We start from the raw sequence: 19,736 nt of genomic DNA, 5'->3' as shown, positions 1-19,736 counted from the left end.
TATATATATATATATATATGTCATCATATACAAACATTCCAAGAATTTTAATAATTTCTTCAAACATGTATATTCAAACACGACGTCCTCGATTTTCTTTTCTAGATGTAAAAAATTAGGAGCGGACAATCTGAAGCTTTAATTAACGGATATTATAATTTGTGCAGCAATATTTTCTAATGTAACTCCCATCAAAGTGGCTGTCGCGTAAACGTTACAATATTTTAATGATGCATTAATCTCAACAAAGAATATTGCATTGTCCATTATGTTAATAAATGATACGGAAATAGTATAGCAGCGTCCGCTGTTTCGAGAGTAACGATATTAATGAGACGACACAGAGAACGCTATATGTAATACGCACCGCTAGATTTATGACTGCTTGCATGCGAGAAGAAAAAACCGGCCGCATAAAAGTATGCGTAAAATCACGCTTCGCTCGTACTTTAGTCTCGAGTATCGACTGTTCCTTGCATCATGCGCATTCATAAATTATGCAACTGGTGTACAGAAGATGCGGTTGTATGAAAAGAAGCTTCTTTTAAGAATATTATGAATTTATAACTTTCCACATTTTCAGCGTACAATCATACACAATGTGATGAAGTAACTATATCTTTTTTAATCTCTTTTTTTTTCTAATATAACATTGATAATGTTACATCAGGATTTCTTTATAAAGAAGTACCAATATTTCGAAATCGTGGTCCATGGAAAATCTCTGACATTTTTATCCAATACGTTCTATCTATTTCGGCTTTAAAAAAAGAAATCTAATTAACTTCGAAAATAAAAATACTGAGAATCAAAAAGAAAAGCTCCTCAATATTATCTAGATACAAGGAGCATCCCTATTCACGATTGACAGCTTCCCTTCCATTGAGAGAGCACGCACAGCGGTAACTTTGTTCATGGGACCCTTTGAACAGGGCCCATTCATGGCGCAGGTCACAGGAAGAGAGAGACACCCCACAGAGGGAATATGCTAATCTACACGCAAGAAGGAGGGAGAGAAGGGGGGGCGAGGGAGAATACGGTGCCAACATCTCGGACGGCGCGCGTATCACGGAACAGCTGCTGCCCTCGGATACGCGCGAGCGTATCGTAACACTGCGAGTATCGATCTCGTTGAGGCGAGGCAACAGTTTGCCTCGAAATAATGCCGATGTACGGACGCGAAAAGATTAATCTATTATTTGTACACGCGAGAGATGGACATACGCTATTATTCGACGTTCTGTTTACTTTCGAAGCGCAGCGATGATAATTCAGGAAATTGCGCCTCTCTCTCTCTCTCTCTCTCTCTCTCTCTCTCTCTCTCTCTCTCTCTCTGCGCAAAATACAAAGAAGTTTTTCGGATATAAACACAACATGAGATTTATTTAATGAAAAAACTATGTCCTTTTGACATTTACATAGAATATTAATAGGTATAATAAATAAATGCGCAATCTTTCTTTTCACGTGAATTTGTCTGTCAGTAATTTTGCGCGATATTCTTTCTTTTTTAACACAGTTTTTTATATAAATATTTTTTAATGACATCACTAATAATAATTTTGATTGGATTAAGAAGATTTAGATCATCGCCAAGATTTAACCAAGTAGCAGAATTACGAGCAAAAAATACTTTTATTATAATGAAACATCCCAAATAATTTAATGCCAAGTGAATAAGCATGCGTTATGATTCAAGTCATTTAACTTTTAGTAAGCAAACTGAAACGTACTTAATTAGAGATCTGACTCATTTCCGACCAGTTATTAAGCTATATCATTCAAATTTAAGTACGTTTTGGACAGACTAGAAACCTTTTGCGAAATAATCAATTAGTAGAAATTCGATTGTTAAAAATAATAAAACTAAAAACAAGCATTAAATTACTATTAACAATAGTAACAAATAGAAATAAAATAAGGATATATTTTTATTATGTATATACGTTTATATTTTTTAGAAATAAAGATATATTTTTCGCAATAAGGTTATTACAATAAGTTTTTTAAGATTAAATTTGAGAAATTTGGAGGAATTATTAATATTTCAGATTGATTGAAAATCCAACAACCATATCAGCATGCAAGTATAATTTCTGAAATTAATTCATTTAAATGAACATATACAATACAAGTTCAACATCTTAACATTCAGATTATAGTGGAGTTCGTAAAGTAAAAATAAAGTAAAGATATATTTGATTTATATGATAAATTAAAAAACAAATATAATTTACGTAAAATTAAAAAAAAAACGTAAAAAGACTTTCTGATTACATATGTATGTAAAAGATATTATATAAATTAGATAATAAAAAACAGAGAGAGAGGTTCGCAGAATAGAATTTAAGAATTAAGATTAATTAAAGCTGAACTTTAAAATACAAAAATCTAGCGATCTATTCGGGAATCAGGAAAGGAACGTGGGAAAATACTTCTCGTAATCAGTCTGCAGCTGACTGATGAGTGTTCGCAAATTAGCATTTGACGTCGTGAAACATCAAAGGCGAGCGTTGCAGACATCGTATTGTACCATTGTATCTGTAACCCGTTCTTGACGCATTCTTCGTACCATCTCATTTTCCAGTGGAAGAGCTATTAAATTCTCGGGTAACGAGTCCAAAATTCATCTAATTACGCACATACATGCATGAGCCGGATGAATCATTCTCATAACTGCGTGCTATAATTCTGAGTAAGTTTCCATACAATTCACATTCATCGTATTTTTTCGTACTTTCTAACTTTGTATCTCGCAATCGTTTAAATGATTTTATTCAATCCAAAGTTTTTCAAGATTGACAAATGTAAATTGGAAGCTGTTGCACGGAAAAAAAAGATTTATTAAAACAATTTATAAAAACTTCACTGATTCAGCCAGTATACAGTCATTTTTCTATTAAATTAACAAAATTATACAGCTGAATAAAATTAGCGATTACAAATAGTCACATTAGCTTGTTAATACAGCGAAGATAACTTTTTACGAAAATCAATTCAATATACAGATCAAAATTTTTAACAAAACGTGCTAGCTAAGATGGCGCATACTTTCGGTACTGTAATGAAGAAAACTTGTTACATTATCAATTTTCATTGTAGCCAAGAATTAATTGAATTAACTTATTAATACTTGTTACTTGCAGACATAATTTCTTTGTTAAACTATTAAATCTTCTTAGTTGTAGATATTAAACTCGCGCAGCAAACTATAGTTGTGCTGAATCACCCATATATTTTTTTCCTTAGTCAACTCGTTTTAATTTAATTGGTGTAATCAGGAATGGTCGATGTGTTAAGAATAAACAATACATATGGATGTAATCATGTTTCAATAATAGAATCCCCCCCTTCTCCAAATGATAATTAGCGCATGTAGCGCGAAGCACTAAGATGATTATACTTACTTCATTTGTTTCACGATCGTACTCTTGCCAGACTCGCCCGCTCCTGAAAAACAAAAGAGGGGCATTAATAATTGAGAGCGATCAAGTCTCTCACGATTGCATATCGCCGAATTACGTTGCAACATGAACTTTGCGCGTTGAACAAAGGAAAGATAAGCCTCTTACTTTCCGTTTAATTCTAAGCGTAATTTACTCGAGAATTTACTTTGAGACTCCAGAACTATCTTTAATTAGTGACATTTCGTATCAAACATTGAAAAGTTGTGTGTGCGAATAATCCCTGTTTATTAAATTATCATCAAAGAAAACTTCAATTAAAAGTCCATCAAGAATGTGTATTAAAATTTTCAGTGATAAATCTCGTATATTGACCGTATTTCTATATGTGGTGCCAGTACTGAAAATCTATGGTTCACGTTACATATACTATGGATTTTCAATATTGCCTATATCGGAATATGACTATTAACTATTAACTTTAACTGTTAACGATATTCATTGAGTTGTATAAAAAAAAAAGTAAAGACGTTCTATCGATGACATTAAATTGTAATTTTCTATCAATAATTTTATAAGAGAAATGATCTCACAAGCCTCACTAAAATCGGATCGACGAACGCATTAGGGTAAAGTCACGAGTTATCGCAAAATATGCCGTTCTATATACCGGATACGTCGACGGAACTCGCTTTTCCTGCTTACCGCAAGCCTCCGCTCTCCCACTTTTAAAAGCACTCCTAGCGTAAGTAGTCATCTATAATACTACTCAACAGTTAGAGCTGTTTAGCATCAGCTGAATACATGTGAAATCTCGAGTAAATGCGTCCTATAAACAGTGACCGAGAAGAAAGGAGTTCATCTCAAGATATCGACAATAATCCTCGTCACATTCTAGCCGAGGTAAAACATTGACGAGAGCCAAACGAGTTGCAATTTGTCTAAAACTCGCCAAAAATCATGTTCACCATTGCGACTCCTCTAACTTCTGAGTTCTATTTTACCCCGATAAAGTAATCGTTTTTAGTATCCAGTAAAATAGTAGGCGCTACGCCTCGATAAAATAGGATAAAAAAAATCCAAGCACTCTATTTTAGATAAATTATACTTAGAGATCTCCTGGTAATGCCTGTATTAAATTCTATGTTATATTGTAACTTTGCAAAATTGTACGGAAAAAACGATTTTGTTGAAGTATCTAAAAATTTAGCTAGATGCAGATCTGAAAATAATTTTAATGGACTATCAAAATAGTTACGTACGAAACATGACAAATAAATAGAAAATTCTAACAAAGTTTCTAACATAATTATTTTGATGGTCAACAAAATTATTTTCAGATCTAACTAAATTTTTAAATACCTCAACAAAACCGTTCTTTATTGTGTATGGAACGAAGAAAGTTAACATAGAATTTAATATAGGAATTATCAGAGAGTTCTCTCTCTCTCTCTCTCTCTCTCTCTCTCTCTCTCTCTCTCTCTCTCTCTCTGTCCTCTCCTCCTTCCCCCTTCTATCTCTATCTATCTATCTAAGTACTGTTTATCCAAGATTTATCTAAAACTGAAATAAAAAAAGAGGGTTTGGATTTTGTTTTATCCTATTTTACTTCGCTTCAGAAGAACCATCTTTTTTCCGTGCAGTTTGATTCATCTCCTGTACATCATATACTTTCAAGAACGCTTATTATTCATACGACTGTTTGTTATACCAATGTGGTATGATTTAGAGCCAGATCGCGTTTACTATGACGCCGCGGTAAAATTTGGCACCTGTCAGCCACATTTACTACACGTTGAAACTTTACCGAAACCCAGAATTGTAAATGATCGGTTTATCTTTCGAATCCGGTCCAGAAATGCACGTCGATACGCATTATTTCCTGCAGCTGCATTCTCATTCACCTGCTCTATCCGCGGAAATATGACGCGTTGTGAGGGCGCCTTTATCCATCGTAAGCATGATAAATGTAGGACGGAGATAATTTAGATAAATTTGAGTGCCCACTGAGTGCTGCAAGAGACAAGAAATTGTTTGCACTTCATTGACGCTATATCATCAGTTTAGTATGGAATCAACCATGCATAAGAATATTCATGAAATGTTAATACAAGAGAAAATTAATAGCAGCTTTTGTAAATTAAACATAAGTAATATTATAAAATGAAGAAAATTTTATAAATTCGCGTGTGAATACATGAATTAATATTATAAAAAAGCTATAGCTAAATTTATAAAAAGGCAGAAATATTTTATTCATATTTAATACAAATTTTATGTGCAAAATATCAGAAAGAAAAGTTCAATAAATTTCTATACGTCGAAGATCGATTGGATATTATTTTTATTCATTAGCGATTAATTATTACTAAAAATAACATAATATACAATATATTTCATTGAAGTTGCAAAATCGTATTAAAAATACATTTTTCAATAGTTTGCAAAGATATCTCTTTTAATAATAATATTTAATTTCAAAATATTTAGAAATAAAAAATTATATTATTCTTTTCAGAAACTTTATTCTTTTCGATTATATCGAAATTAAATTACAGCAAATCCTACGTAATTCTACATGCAGTTGCATTATGACTCTGAATCGAAAAATGAAATATTAATTATAATTAAATATTGAATGCAACACAGCATACAGAAAAACACTTCACCGTGGATTTATAAATTATAAACTTCAATAAATTGTATTTTATTACGTTGCTCTCCTAACATTTTGGTCGGTTTCAAACCCAAACTTTCCGTACCCTTTGCCATTTTACCAGTATATACACTCGATATACAATCAATGCTGTTTTTATAGTATGCTTAATGTTTACAAAATCTTTCATGATTTCCGAAGCAAACCGTCTATGTGAACTAGAATTCTCTCATAAATCGCTGAATATATTCGATGCAATATTTTGTATGTAAAATACTTAGAAAATCTGGAAGGATATAATGATATCTTTTTGATAATATTTTTTTCAATCTTTCTATAAATTTTCATAATTAATTGAAATCTTAGAATTAATTTAAGAACATCGAAATAAGAAAAATTGTTTAGACAAAATTTCCTTGCTTCTAAGTTCAATCTGAACACAAAAAATTCGAAAAATAGTTTGAAGAAATAATAACAAAAATGAGAAATTTTAAAAAAGACTTTGTCGTCATCACAAAACTGCAGTAAAAAGGCTATTTTCTCTTTTTTCACATATTTTTAACATTCTCTCTACCGACATGCTATACTCAGCGACAAAGAAATCTCAGTCGCTAACATTTTATGCCATAGAGCCGCCCTGCGTCACCTTGAAATACGCAATGTGCATTTGTATTTCGCAGTCGCGGCACCATTAATCGGATGAAAATACTCGCAGCCAATTTGCGCATGTACATACACGCACGTTCGTCGGCGAATGACGTCACTGGTTACACCAACAAACAGAACCCATATTTCGCTAAAAAACATATCTTCCATGGTGCTCACAAGTTGCATTTCAAGCTAACGATAGAATATGATTTTTAGGATGCACAGTATGTCCTCGAAAGTCCATCATCGTTAAAAATGAGGAATCTTCAGCGAATTAAATTTACGTAATTAAACAAGAAAATTTTATTTATCAATTGAAAGCAAAACAATTTTACACTAAGAAAAATGTCTGGTCGAAAGTGGACGAATTAGAAAATTCTGAATATATATCCAATTAGATTCTGATCTCAATTAGAATTCAGTAGATTTAACCAGAAAATTCATTTCCAACTGGAATTTTATTTTTAATAAAGAAAATTATATATAAATGTTATAATAATTTGATGATAAGAGCATCTCTAATTTTTTTAACACGCAATCTTATAAATACTTTCTGAAGATATCAAAGAATCACTTAATATTTTTTTGAACATTAATAAAAAATTAACTCGAGACATGAATGAATGGAAAATCATCTTGTGTCCTAAAGATTAAAAGGATGCAACATGAAGTATGCCCAAAAAAATAAAATCAATATTGACAATTTCATCTGATATGTTCCTATGCGAAACGGAAAGCGAGAAAAGGCGAGAAGATAAATTGAAAATGTGCGAAGCAATTAGTACACAACAGATAAACGAAGACAATACGCCGGTGCATTTTATGCCACCTCCGCACTGATTTTGCCTCTAATTATAGCGCAAGGCCGACGAAGGATTTTTCATTAAGACTTCGAATCACAGAGGTATTACTAGCACGGTAATATGTACAACAGATGATAAATGCTAACATGGCGTTCGTTTTATTAATATATCAAACAAAGACAATACAATAAAATATGAAATTTTTCGACACGACGTAAAGCGGTGTCTTCAATGGGATTTTAAGGTATAAAACTTAAGCTTTAAGCCTTAAGCCATAAAAAATTGATCAATCATAATCGATTATTCTCCTCATTTGATTATAATTAGTCAATTTCTTGCGGCTTAAGCTTAAGTTTCACGATTTAAAATCTCTCGTGGATGGCTTAAGGCCACATCGGTAACGGAGTGAGATCATGAATGAATCTTAGGTCTTGTAATTATGCCTATATATTTGTCTGTATTGTGCTTAAGTAATCATTGTATGTATGTTTTCCCTGCAGGAAGCATTCTCATGATCGTGAGAATTCATCATTAATAATTTAGGATTATATCTTAATTTCCATCTTAGGATGTCAACGGAACAAACAATTTATTCTATTGATATTCTAATCTTTAAAACGCTTGTACTATAGTGTCCGTACTTATTTATAATCACGGTTGCCAAAAAAAACTGGAAATCAGAGAAAAGTCAAGGAATTTTCTGAAAATTAAAATTCTTGGCTTTAAAAAAATTTAATATATATACATGGCACACCGTGCAATTTTGGACTACCAATTTAACAATAAAAAATGCAAGCAGTGTCAGCAACATTAATAATAATTTATATTGATATTAAGTTGATCTCTCAACAAAATATTTAATATTTATATTTATTTTTCCAAATTAGGACAAAAATATTTGTAACAAAAAATTTTTTAACATTCAAAGTCAGGGAAAATCATTTTGGAAATCAAAGAAAAGATTAGAATTTTGAGATGAGGAATTTGTGATAACTTTATATGATATTCTGAAGGAACAAAACTCATTATAAATACAATAACTCCCATACATCTACGTCAACGGAATAGTAATAGCGTAGATTTTCTTTTAAATTATAAACAGTCTGAAACATTTCTCTTCATCTAAAAAAAATTCATTAGGCGTTCTGTTTCTGATGGAATATACCAGAATAAATATGTTCCTGATGTGAGAGATGTGACTCAAGTGAACGAATATAAAATGCCACTGAAAAACCGCACGTTCCCAAATTATCTTCGTGTCGCCCGTATGCCTCTAGCTTTAAAAAAAAAGTCTGGCGATAGACTTTCCCTGTAGACTGAAATTTTCATGGCTCTCATGTTCTTCAGCCCGAGGGATGTTGACACGTGGCAAAAGTATGTGTCCTGGCAAATATCAGGTCTCCTGACAGCTTCTGTCGGAGCAGGTTCCCGACAGATATTCCAAATGCGGAGACCGGACGAAAAAAAAGAGAGAGAAGAAGAAAAAAAAATGCTACCTGATTTATTTTTCCAGCTCTGTCTCCAGTAATCTGGACGCCGTCTATTTCGGTGGAAATATTTTTGGCGCGCGAGATCCACATTGCATATCATTTATCTGTCCCTGTCATTTCGGTTTTTAAATCGAAAAGATTTCTTTCCCGACCCGGACTTGTGATTACAAGCAAATGAGATGTGCTATCGCGCGTCATCTCGCATCCCAAAGCGTTGACGTCACCGATGAAACGCCGACGTCAGATGATGATATCTGATATCGACGCCGGCAATTATGTGCCTTGAAGCGTTCTGGCGACTGAAAGAACTAACGTTGGATGAATCGGGCATTACCCTTCCGCAATAAGGAGGAACACGCTTGTTGCGCCATTCTTCCGGTTTTACGTCGTGTTCAATTTCCTGCATGCCGGTCGATTTAAAAAGCCAGCGCTTTATCCGCGAGAGGCGCTCGAACATGCGCGGGCATCGAAACGAATCGCCTTTGATCTTTTAAACCGGGATAAACTTAGAAAAGAGTCTCGAAATATTATCGCACGAATCTGAAAAATTGATACGTTTTCTCTGATTTAATTGCATGGAAAAAAAAGCAAGTTTATCTCAAAACTGGAAATCAGAGAAATCTGAGAAATGTTAGGAAAATGAAAAACAAATAAAACAATCAGGGAAATCAAGGAAATATGTTATAGAATTGCAGGATGAGAAATTTGTAACAACAATTTTGAAATATCTAAAAATTAAAATAAATAATTAAATTTAATAAAACGCTTAAATGTTAATGGCAGTACTAAAAAAAGTTTTAACATTCTAGTATTCGAAATTTGAACATCCTATATAATTATTTTGATGGTCTGAACAAAATTATTTTCAGATCTGTATATACTAAATTTTTAGATATTTTAGCAAAACCATTTTTTTCGCGTAAATAAAACATTTTGCTCTTTTTGGAAAAAAATCGCGAATCAATTTCCGGTATTATATCAAAGATAGTATAATCGCAGAATTGCGATGATTCTTGCACGCGACGAAGAACTTTGACATGATTGGTTTGTGATTTGGCACGCATTTAGAAAGTTAGATAGATCAATAAAGACTCCGGAAAAAAGAAGGAGAGAGAGAGAGAGAGAGAGAGAGAGAGAGAGAGAGAGAGAGAGAGAGAAAGCATACAATGGCGCAGCTCCTCACCAATCATAGATCCATAGCTCATGAAATATAGTATCTAACGTGAGAAGGAAACGGCGGTGTAGTTATAATATTTCGCACTGTGTCGTTGATATAATCGCAATAAATCGCCAAGTTGCGTGCATTATTTCCGACGGATAATTTCCTGATAATATTTATGCGATTTGATCAAGTCTAAGTCTTCTCATATTTCAGAACTCTCACAATCACGAGCTAAGTCTTCACGCAATTATTTTCGACTACTACATATCTAATCATATTTTGTTAGTTTTTTTTGTTAATTCCTTGCGATGTTCAAGCGAACAACATGTCAATTAAAATAGAATTTAATTGTAAAATTTTAATATAAATTGCAACAGGCATTATGCGGAAATCGATATTATAATTGCATGAAAAGAACAATGTTATCAAAATATCTAAAAATTTAAGTAATAAATTCAAAAATAATTTTATTAGAGCATTAAAATAATTACATAAAAAACTCAAACATGATGAACAATATTGCAGAAAATTTTGACAGTCTAACAATCAATTTGAGTGGCCATAATTATTTTGATAATACAACAAAATTTATTTTCATCTCTATTCAGCTAATTTTTTAGACACTTCAACGTAACTGTTCTTTCCGTGGTATCATATTTCTTCCATTCATTACAGTTTGTGTCTCAGCGCAAGTTACAACCCTGAAATGTTTTACAGCCCTTCTGCCTTTTATAGTTATTGTTCTAATACTGGTATCCACATTCATGTTGTATACAAATCACCAGATCCAAATCAAATAACTACTTGTTTATCTCTTCTGCTTGACCTGTTTCCGCATAATGTATGATAACGTTATATTCATAGTTAATTTTAATTTAAATAAAACTCTATAAAATTAGATACAAAAAAAGAAGTACTTGATAAAAAAATTAAAAAATTCATAATCATTCAATTAGCATATATTTTTTATTTTATTCTGAGAAATATAGATGGGAATCTGATAGATTTTCAAGAGATTACGTAGAAATTTAGACTCAAATTAACAAAGCATCTATTTTTATATAAATTTTATATCCTCTAATTTTATTCCGATTTTACATTGAATTCATGTTAAATAAAATGAGTAAAAATTTTGGATGTTAATTGTGTCTTTTTTCAAATTACTCAAGCTCGAAAATAGCGCATAAGAATATGTCTACATCTACGATTTCTTGTTATAAAATTTTAACGAGCATACATATCGCGTTTATTCTCGCCAGATTGCTAGACATATACTTCAAGATGAATAAAGAATAGGGATGTTTCGATCCAAAAGATCGACCTTCTTTCAAATGACATTAGTAATTTTAAACTGATCTATTTTGCGAAAAATTGATTTTTCTAACTAAAAAAGGCTGTTTTAAATCAATCTCTTTATAAATTTCTTTTTTTTTTTAACAAAGAGGATTATTTCGAAGCATTATTTTTACAAAAAATCGATTTTTAGTGAATCTGGAAATCGCACATCCCTAATAAAGAATAAGACATACCAAGCAACAGGAGTTTAATGTCCTTGGCCGCCTGGATACCATCCTCCTTGAGATTTTTTTCGATCTGCTTGCTGCGAGCCAGAGCGGCTCGCTCTTCCGCGGACATGGCACAGCCCATCTTGCTACACGTTGCCTTTACAAATGCCACCCTCACGCTCTTCCTCTCTCACCAGCAGCTGCTAAACAGCGCGGCCAGATAACGGCCCCGTCGCCACGAAGAGGGTGAAACGACCTCCGGGCGGAACTTCTCCTCCACCACCACCACCTCTCTACCTCTTTAATTCCGTTCTCCTCGTCGCACTTGGCACTTTCCGCGGCAGCGACTGTCGCCGTCGTCACCACAGCAGCCGATACCAGCACCGCCACCACAACCACCGTAAACACTTTCGCCACCGATACCACTAACACCACTATCGTCACTGGCACTGCCTCCTTCACCGGGTTCACCGTCTCCTCCGCCGCCGCCTCCTCCTCCTCCTCCGCCACCACCACCGCCGTCCTCCTCCTCGTCCTCGTCTTCGTCGTCTTCGTCTTCGTAGTCACCGATGGCAACCTTACTGGCAGCAACCGGCACCGAGTGGTCCTCTAACTACCTGGGCGACCGCAGCCACCCGTACGCGACTCTAACGACCGCCACACTTGCGTCGATTTAACCGCGCGATTCAGCAGCGCCTGCAAGCAGAAAGGAAATAATCAGATAAATCCTGCCTAAGAATCTTAAGATGTTATAAAACTTGTCGATTGCTCAACAAATGTAACAATCTATCACTTGTATAAGTAACGTGTGCTGTGGTGTAAATTTATATGAACTTTCTAAAAGCGGTGCAATCAATCAAAAATCACCCCTAAATGCCAGATTTTCATTTTTCTAGAAGGTCTGTTCGCGTTGCTTGAAGTCCTCACAAATTTTTGCATTTAAAATGAGATAAATACATATTTGGGCATTGAAGAGAGAGAAAACAAATATGCTGAGTGCAAAGAATGTAAGCAATGCAAACAGACTTAAGATTGTTATATGTTAGTTAGATTTAAGGATAAAAGGCATTATTTATTACTGCGCATCTTCGAAAATACAATACCTTGTCTAATTCCGTCTTTATCTAAGCTTTAAGCTATGAGAAATCAATCATAATCGATTATTCTTATCATATTCTACTGTGATCCTTTAATTTCTTTCGACTTAAAACTTAACTTAGGTAATGGCATATTGTAGAAATTCCAATCGATATATAATAAACTTTTAAGTAATTTGCTTTGACATTAAAAAAATTAAATTTTCCAATTAAATTTTGCAAACATATTTTCTGGTTATCGAATCAAATCAGATCGGAAAAATAACAAATAATAAGGAAAGAGACAATACGGTCGAGGTTACATTTTGGTATCTTAATAATTTTTATATGTAAAAATTTATACATGTAAATAATATTTTTATGTTATGTTTAAATATATTTTTTTTTTTTTTTAATTATGTGAACTGTATGTCTCTTATTCTCAAACTTGAAATGCAATAATCATAAACTGAAGCTGAAATAATAATATCAAAATTAAATTGGTTATCGATCAATTTAATAATGAAAAATGGATCAGTATATTATTACTGATTTCAGTGCTATAATACACTTATAATTGATATAATTATCAGCAAATATATTTATTGTTTTTTTTAATAAAAACATATTGATTCACTTTTAGAGATTATAATTTCTGCAGATTGAAATGCAGTTTAATCTGCAGAGAATCATAACCTCTAAAAATGAGTATATTATTACTGAATCAGTATATTATTACTGAAAAATAATAAGTATTCTACATTTATAACTGATGATTACATCAGTTATAAATGTAGCATTGAAGTCGCTGATTCACCTTTAGAGAATACATACATAAAAATATTATTAAGCATCGAGAACTTCGATCGTATTGGCTTTTTCCTTAGTAATTTGATTTATTTATATAGTCTGGTTAACTTATTATTGGAAAAATAACAATTGATTCCACATTGCATGTTGTTACATGCAACTTATTAAACGAGTAATCAGTTATAAAACTTAGTCTTGGGATTAGATTATAGATATCGATACTAAGCCTTTTTTTTGGCTGAACTTTTGCACCAGTTTATCTTTCTTTCCCTTTTTTCCTCCTGGAGAGCAAAAGTTCAGCCAAAAAGAACAGATTTATTGTTTAGCCAATCCTCACTTCACTGAACGAATAATGCCTAGAGATACGAAGAAGAGATGAACAACACTCGTTTTCGCTTTTGTAGCGACAAGTATACCTACGATCGCGACTTGGCAGATCGCCTGTGTTTGATATGCTAAAAGGTTCTCAACCAATCGCCGCTGATAACGTCGTTTGTTCATCGTATCTCGTTATTATTCCTCAGCGCGAGCCGGGTAATAATTTTATTAGGCTGGCGTATCGTAATCGCTCAATTTAAGACCTTGTCTCTGAGTATGAATCTGATCTAATGTCATTAGCCATAGTGAATGAAAGATTGAATTTCGCAATAATAAAAGAGAAAATGAATCAATAAAAATATATCCAATAAATAAATTTTGGATCGTCAACGTTTTTATATTGTTAAGTAAAACGTCTTGCAGTTAACTCAAGATGATAAAAGAAGATCTAAAAATATAACATAGTTGACGAATTCCAGAGAAAAATGCTATTTCATGTAATTTTATTCAGCTTGTAAATAATTAATGGAATAATTTGATTAGACGTGATAGTAGACTAAGTTTATGTTTAGTCAGCCTAGTTTAGCGCAACTTACAAAAGAATGTTGTTGTGTGGAAATGACGAATTATAATGAAATAGAAATCAAATTGTGGGCCTTAACAAGTTATTTAAGAAAACTCAATCTAAGTTTTCTCTCCTAGTTACTAAAAACAAATCTAACTTAACCGAAGTGAAAAGATAGCAATGTTAAATTAGATTCTCGATTTAACTATAATTAGATTCCAGCGATCGCTTGGCAGTTTAATAAAAATTTCTCTCTTACTTTAATTTTTAATAATAAAGATGATTTAAATTAAATTTTCGGACATCAAAATTATCTTTGAAAATCTTAATCTTAAAAATAAAATATACACGTCAATAAATACTAATAATAATAAATTGAAATTATAAATTTCTTTTTGTGTGCACGCGCAAATATTTCGATAACGTCGGAGACATTAAAATATCGATGACAATAATCGTGCAAAGTATAACAAAAGTTCAAATTGCTATAAAACTGCAGCACTATTGCACGTTTGAAAAACAATGCAATCTAATGTTCTATCAGTATAGAAACTTTAATCTCTTTAACTTATTTTTCAACTTTTTCTATGTAGTTCTAAGAGTTAGAAAAAAAATATGAAGAGTAAATTAATTCGAGATTGAAATTAATCTTCTTTGGAAGAAATAAGCCTAAGAAATTATTTCATCGCCGTCGCAATCTAGATGTATAAATTCACTAATTATAAGATCGATATCTACTTTTCGTTTGGAAATATATACTTATTTTAAAAGTATCATATCTCTACAAACAATTCTAATAACAATTCTAATAAAAATTTATTTTTTGCCGGCTCCAGGGCGCTTAGTATGTATATCGAAGCTCTTCGTATATCGAAATCGTTCCGTTTGCAACAGCTGAATTTTTAATTAGTGGGAAATCCAGTCGCGAACTGGGAATGTCCATGGTTTATTCGTTTGTCGGATTGCACGTACACATCTTCGTAAGCACGGCATTACGTGGAAACACACCGGCGTATACGATCAATAAAATGCAACGACCTGATATAATGGAAGCGATACGCGTCGCGCTTCATAAAATACCATCGCATAGTCAGGCTAAAATATGTTAAGGAGACGTAATGCGCAAAAAAAAAGTCGGACGAAAGTCGGCGAATTGTAGTCCCTTCGAATTTATCGAGCTTCTCATCGATGAGTTTATCTCTCGGTCCTCTCCTTCATTCGCACTTATATATAGAAAGACATTTATTGTACGCAAGTAATAATTACTTGTTTGAAGTATTTAAAAAATTTGTATATCCGCAAATTCTATTATAAGTTCATCATAAGCATCAAATTTATTCTAAATATATTTTGAATTCTAGTAAATTTAATACATCTCAGTTAGATTATTAAAACAAATTTGATTTGCTATTATATATAAAGTTACTTCTTCGATTAATTTTATAATACTCTTTAAAAGAAAAATAAATTCTTGTTTTGAGTACATAATAATGAGTTCTGAAATTTATAATAAGTATATTTTAAGATTATTATAAAAAAATATTCTTTATTGAAGTAACCGTTTCTTAAAGGAAAAAAATAAATTGATGATCACTTTCTTAACAGTAAAATGATAATGATATTTTTCTGTGTGTACCTCTCTTCTCCTCAAAAATAATTAATTAATGTGCAACACGGAAAGGAATATCTTATAATACTCGAAATGAGTTTATTTTATCCAAATAGGTGTCATTTGTCACTAATTATCCAGTGGCATATTTGGATAATCAGTGAAGTTCAATTAAAAAAGGAAGAATATTTGAGCATTATATATAATTAAAATATTGATATTTGCACGTTAATTTCAATTTTCCAATACCATTCATTGAATTTAAGCACTAAAACAAGGTTAGTTACATCACATAATAAAGATTAGCTAAGTTAGGGATCTCACATTTAATTCACTGATTACAAGTGGCATACTTAATATCAGTGATTATCCACTGATTCAGATTTAGAGAGTATGAATGTATTTTCTTTTGCACAAGATATGCTGATCATTATTTAATCTAAAAGATTGCTTAATTCAGGAGAATTAATTACGTAGTAAATTTCATTTTCATACAGAATATTTTGATTCTTTATCGCTCACATGACTTTTTTCGCGGCGTGAGAGAAGTAGCGCGCAGTAATTTTATGCGGCAGGAGAGAAAGAATCCGAATCCTCTCTCTCAAGCAACTGCATAAGTCATTTAATGCATACTTGAATATCTGAACATATTTCACATTTCTTTTTCATATAATTTCAGAGAATATTTAACAACTCTAATGCCGTAATGTGTGTCTAAATTGAAGATATCATAAAATTGAATCTTTTAATAATTAATCTATATATTATAGAAAGATATCCAATTTATAATTTATTATTTACATTATAAAACCGTGCTTAATTACACTGTTTTTCAAATAATAGCTAATATTGGATCTCCGATTGTATCAATTATCAGAAAATAAAAGCAGGATATTATATTTATTATTATTATAAATTTTGAAAATGTCTCTAATGACTTTTATAAAGTAAATGAAATTTTTCTGATAATGTTGCCACGGTTATTTTCGATATCCGAACGATTTAAATGCAGTAACGATACGGCGTGAAAACCTTTTATTGATTATGGTCACGCGATGGATATTCCAGATTGTATCTGAAATTTAAAACTAATAAAAGATACAAACGAATACTTGATCTCGCGTCAGGTACGTCAAAAAAAGATTAAAATACAAATGTACAAGAATTATTGCTGTCGAGACTTTATCGAGAAATTACATTTCCTTTTTATATTCCGGAGACTAGAAATATCCCTCCTCCGTGACTTTAACGAAAACATTGACCCACGTGTATCAAGCATATTGCAATTTTATCGCGTGTCATGAACGATGCTCGTTAGTACATTTTGCGTAGCGCGAGAAGACCTAATTGAGATTGCATAAAACAAAAATTATTTATGCCTATTTCTAACAATGTAGTTTAATTTTAATCTTGGTTCAACTAACTCTTACTTTTTTCTAATTTTTAAAAATGCCCGTTTTTAACTTAGATTAACTTTAATCTTGATTTAACTTAATTTTTATCTCTTTCTAGTTCCAAGAATGAAAGAAAAGAATAAAGAATAAATTTAATTGAGATTAATCTTGGTTAGAAACGAGCACTAATCGTTTTTTTCTATGAGCATTAGTCGTTTTTTTTTTACTCTGTTCTTATCGCTATTTTTCGTGGAAGAAAATACGATAGTCAATCGTAAATAAGAGATAAATAATATAATAATTAAGACAGCAATATATTTGAATCTTTAAAAAGCACAAAAATTATCCTTGAAAAGTCATAATTACTCCCTTAAGTGATCTGGAGATCTAATCGAGTCATCTGAGCAAATGACGGATCGATTTCTAGGACTGTCCCCTTTAAGATACGAACATCAAATAATACTAAACAAATCAAACTAAATAATTTCTTTAAGTCTTTATTAAGCTATTATTATACATTAAACTATCTTATATCCGTTTCTACAATATAGATTAACTTTAATTTCGATTCGATTCACTCGTCACTTTTTTCTAATTCTTAAAACTGAAAAAAGGTGAAGAATTAACATAAACCGGGATTATAAAATTGCATTGAGATAGAAACGGGCATTAGAATAAGTTTTTCGAAATGCATCGATGCAGACTTGTAAATACAAATGTACATCGTGCAATCGTATAATTAGAATCGCCATTGTACACATCTACTGCCCTGAGCATTTAATCTTTGCGACAAAAACACGAGAAAAAAAATTAAACGTATAAAAAGATTATATATGACTCGATTAACTCTCCAACTATTATCCTTCCTTATCGAACTCTTATCGTAAAACAAGTACATTTTACATTTTCGGCAGGAACCTTATAGATATATATATTTTTTTTTTCAATTTCCAACCCCTATATTTCCGGAACAGAATCGTAGTAGTTAACGGGGATGTGAATCGAGCGTTAGTGCAGCAGAGTCGCGCGAAGAAGGGAACCAACCCCCGCCCTCTCCCTCTTTCTCTTTCAACCTCTCGTTCCCTTTTTCTCTCCCTCTCTCGAAGCAGCTCGCCAGGGGTAGCTCTCGACGGTGTCATCGCGAGCGCACGCACAAAACGGGTGCTCTCCCCGCTGATCCGTCGATACGAATCGAACGCGTATATATACGCACCTCCTTTCGCGTATCCTGGAGTGACGTCGGGATTCTCTCTCTCTCTCTTCTTCTCTCCAGACCACTGACACTCTCGATTTCTCTCTCTCTCTCTCTCTCTCTCTCTCTCTCTCTCTCTCTCTCCCTCCCTCCTGTTCTTCCCGGAATAGTTTTTCACTCGGTTCGAGCTATTTGATCGATATTCCGGGAGAACGGTCGTTTCCGGCAGGAGCACAGTCGGTGGTCCTGCTCAACCCGACCGAGATCCGGGAGGAGGAGCAGTTTAGGCGAGGCTCGACTCGCGCACGCGAGAGAGAGAGAGAGGAATTTCTCGCCTCAGCAGTGACAACGACGACGACGACGACAACGACGACGACGACGACGATGCTGACAGCGAGCACTCACGGCGCGAGACTCGAGAGCGAGCGTGCGTGCGTGTGTATGCGCGTGCGACAGATACGATTCGTTATCGTGTCTCTCGCTCTCCGGCCGCTCTCCCTGTGACGGTTCTACGTCTGTCCGTTCGTCTCCCGTTTCGTTCTCAAAAGGCGCCGATTCTGACCGAGCGCGTCGATTCCACGGCACGGTGCGCCGGGTTCTCGCGACCGAATGACGTCGGCGTCGATAACGATGACGGCGACCGATCGCGAGGGGATATCGGATGGTATCTCGGCAAAATGTGCCGACCAGAGATCCTTTCAACCGTCAGTGGCAACGACGACGACGACGGCGACGTCAATGACAGCGACAGTGACTGCCGGTTTATATCGGTCTCCGCCGATTATGCGACCGCGGAAAACTCGTGTAATCAGCGACTCTGTCTCTCTGTCCACCTTCGTGTGAAAAGGGAACGCGCGAAGGAGAACCGGGGTTGGCTCCGCAACCCTTCGTGCGCTCTCCCCGAGTCCGTGTAACGACCGAGGGCTCGCTGAGCTCGCTCTCGCTCGCGCGTTATTCCAAATCGCGGAGGGGGATAAACCCGGCAGCTATGCTCCGCGAAAGTCGCACTCTCTTAACAGCGACGGCGAGCTGGACGCGTACTGGCGACGGAGTCGAGCGCTGATCGGAGCGACCTCTCGCCCCGCCCGATTCCGCCGCCGCCGC

General features: G+C 33.8%; 2 protein-coding genes across 2 annotated transcripts in view; both read right to left on the bottom strand.

The window, feature by feature from the left end:
• Positions 1 to 11,826, bottom strand: part of LOC108686247 (guanine nucleotide-binding protein G(o) subunit alpha) — a 24,957-nt gene extending 13,131 nt beyond the window's left edge. The window contains exons 1-2 of the mRNA XM_018191451.1: positions 11,693 to 11,826; positions 3,408 to 3,450 (exon numbers count right to left, since the gene is read on the bottom strand). Of these exons, the coding sequence (XP_018046940.1) occupies positions 3,408 to 3,450; positions 11,693 to 11,810 (161 nt within the window). The 5' untranslated portion in view covers positions 11,811 to 11,826. The remainder of the gene's footprint in view (positions 1 to 3,407; positions 3,451 to 11,692) is intronic.
• On the bottom strand, positions 11,826 to 14,055 carry LOC108684673. Its single transcript, XM_018189122.1, has 2 exons — positions 13,975 to 14,055; positions 11,826 to 12,277 (listed from the first exon to the last, which is right to left on the bottom strand). The coding sequence occupies exons 1-2, from the start codon at positions 14,053 to 14,055 to the stop codon at positions 11,843 to 11,845; spliced, it is 516 nt and encodes a 171-aa protein (XP_018044611.1). The 3' UTR covers positions 11,826 to 11,842.
• Positions 14,056 to 19,736: the final 5,681 nt, after the last annotated feature.

This window comes from Atta colombica, unplaced genomic scaffold (genome assembly GCF_001594045.1).
Source record: "Atta colombica isolate Treedump-2 unplaced genomic scaffold, Acol1.0 scaffold100, whole genome shotgun sequence".
Classification (NCBI taxonomy): Eukaryota; Metazoa; Arthropoda; class Insecta; order Hymenoptera; family Formicidae; genus Atta; species Atta colombica.
This window is presented reverse-complemented; position numbering and strand designations above follow the sequence as displayed.

Bases quoted from the DNA above. Each gene is read 5' to 3' on its own strand.
- LOC108684673 (XM_018189122.1), bottom strand. From the start codon at position 14,055: ATGAACAAACGACGTTATCAGCGGCGATTGGTTGAGAACCTTTTAGCA. The intron at 12,278-13,974 runs GTAGGTATACTT...CCAGGTAGTTAG, and splicing joins CGATCTGCCAAGTCGCGATC to AGGACCACTCGGTGCCGGTT.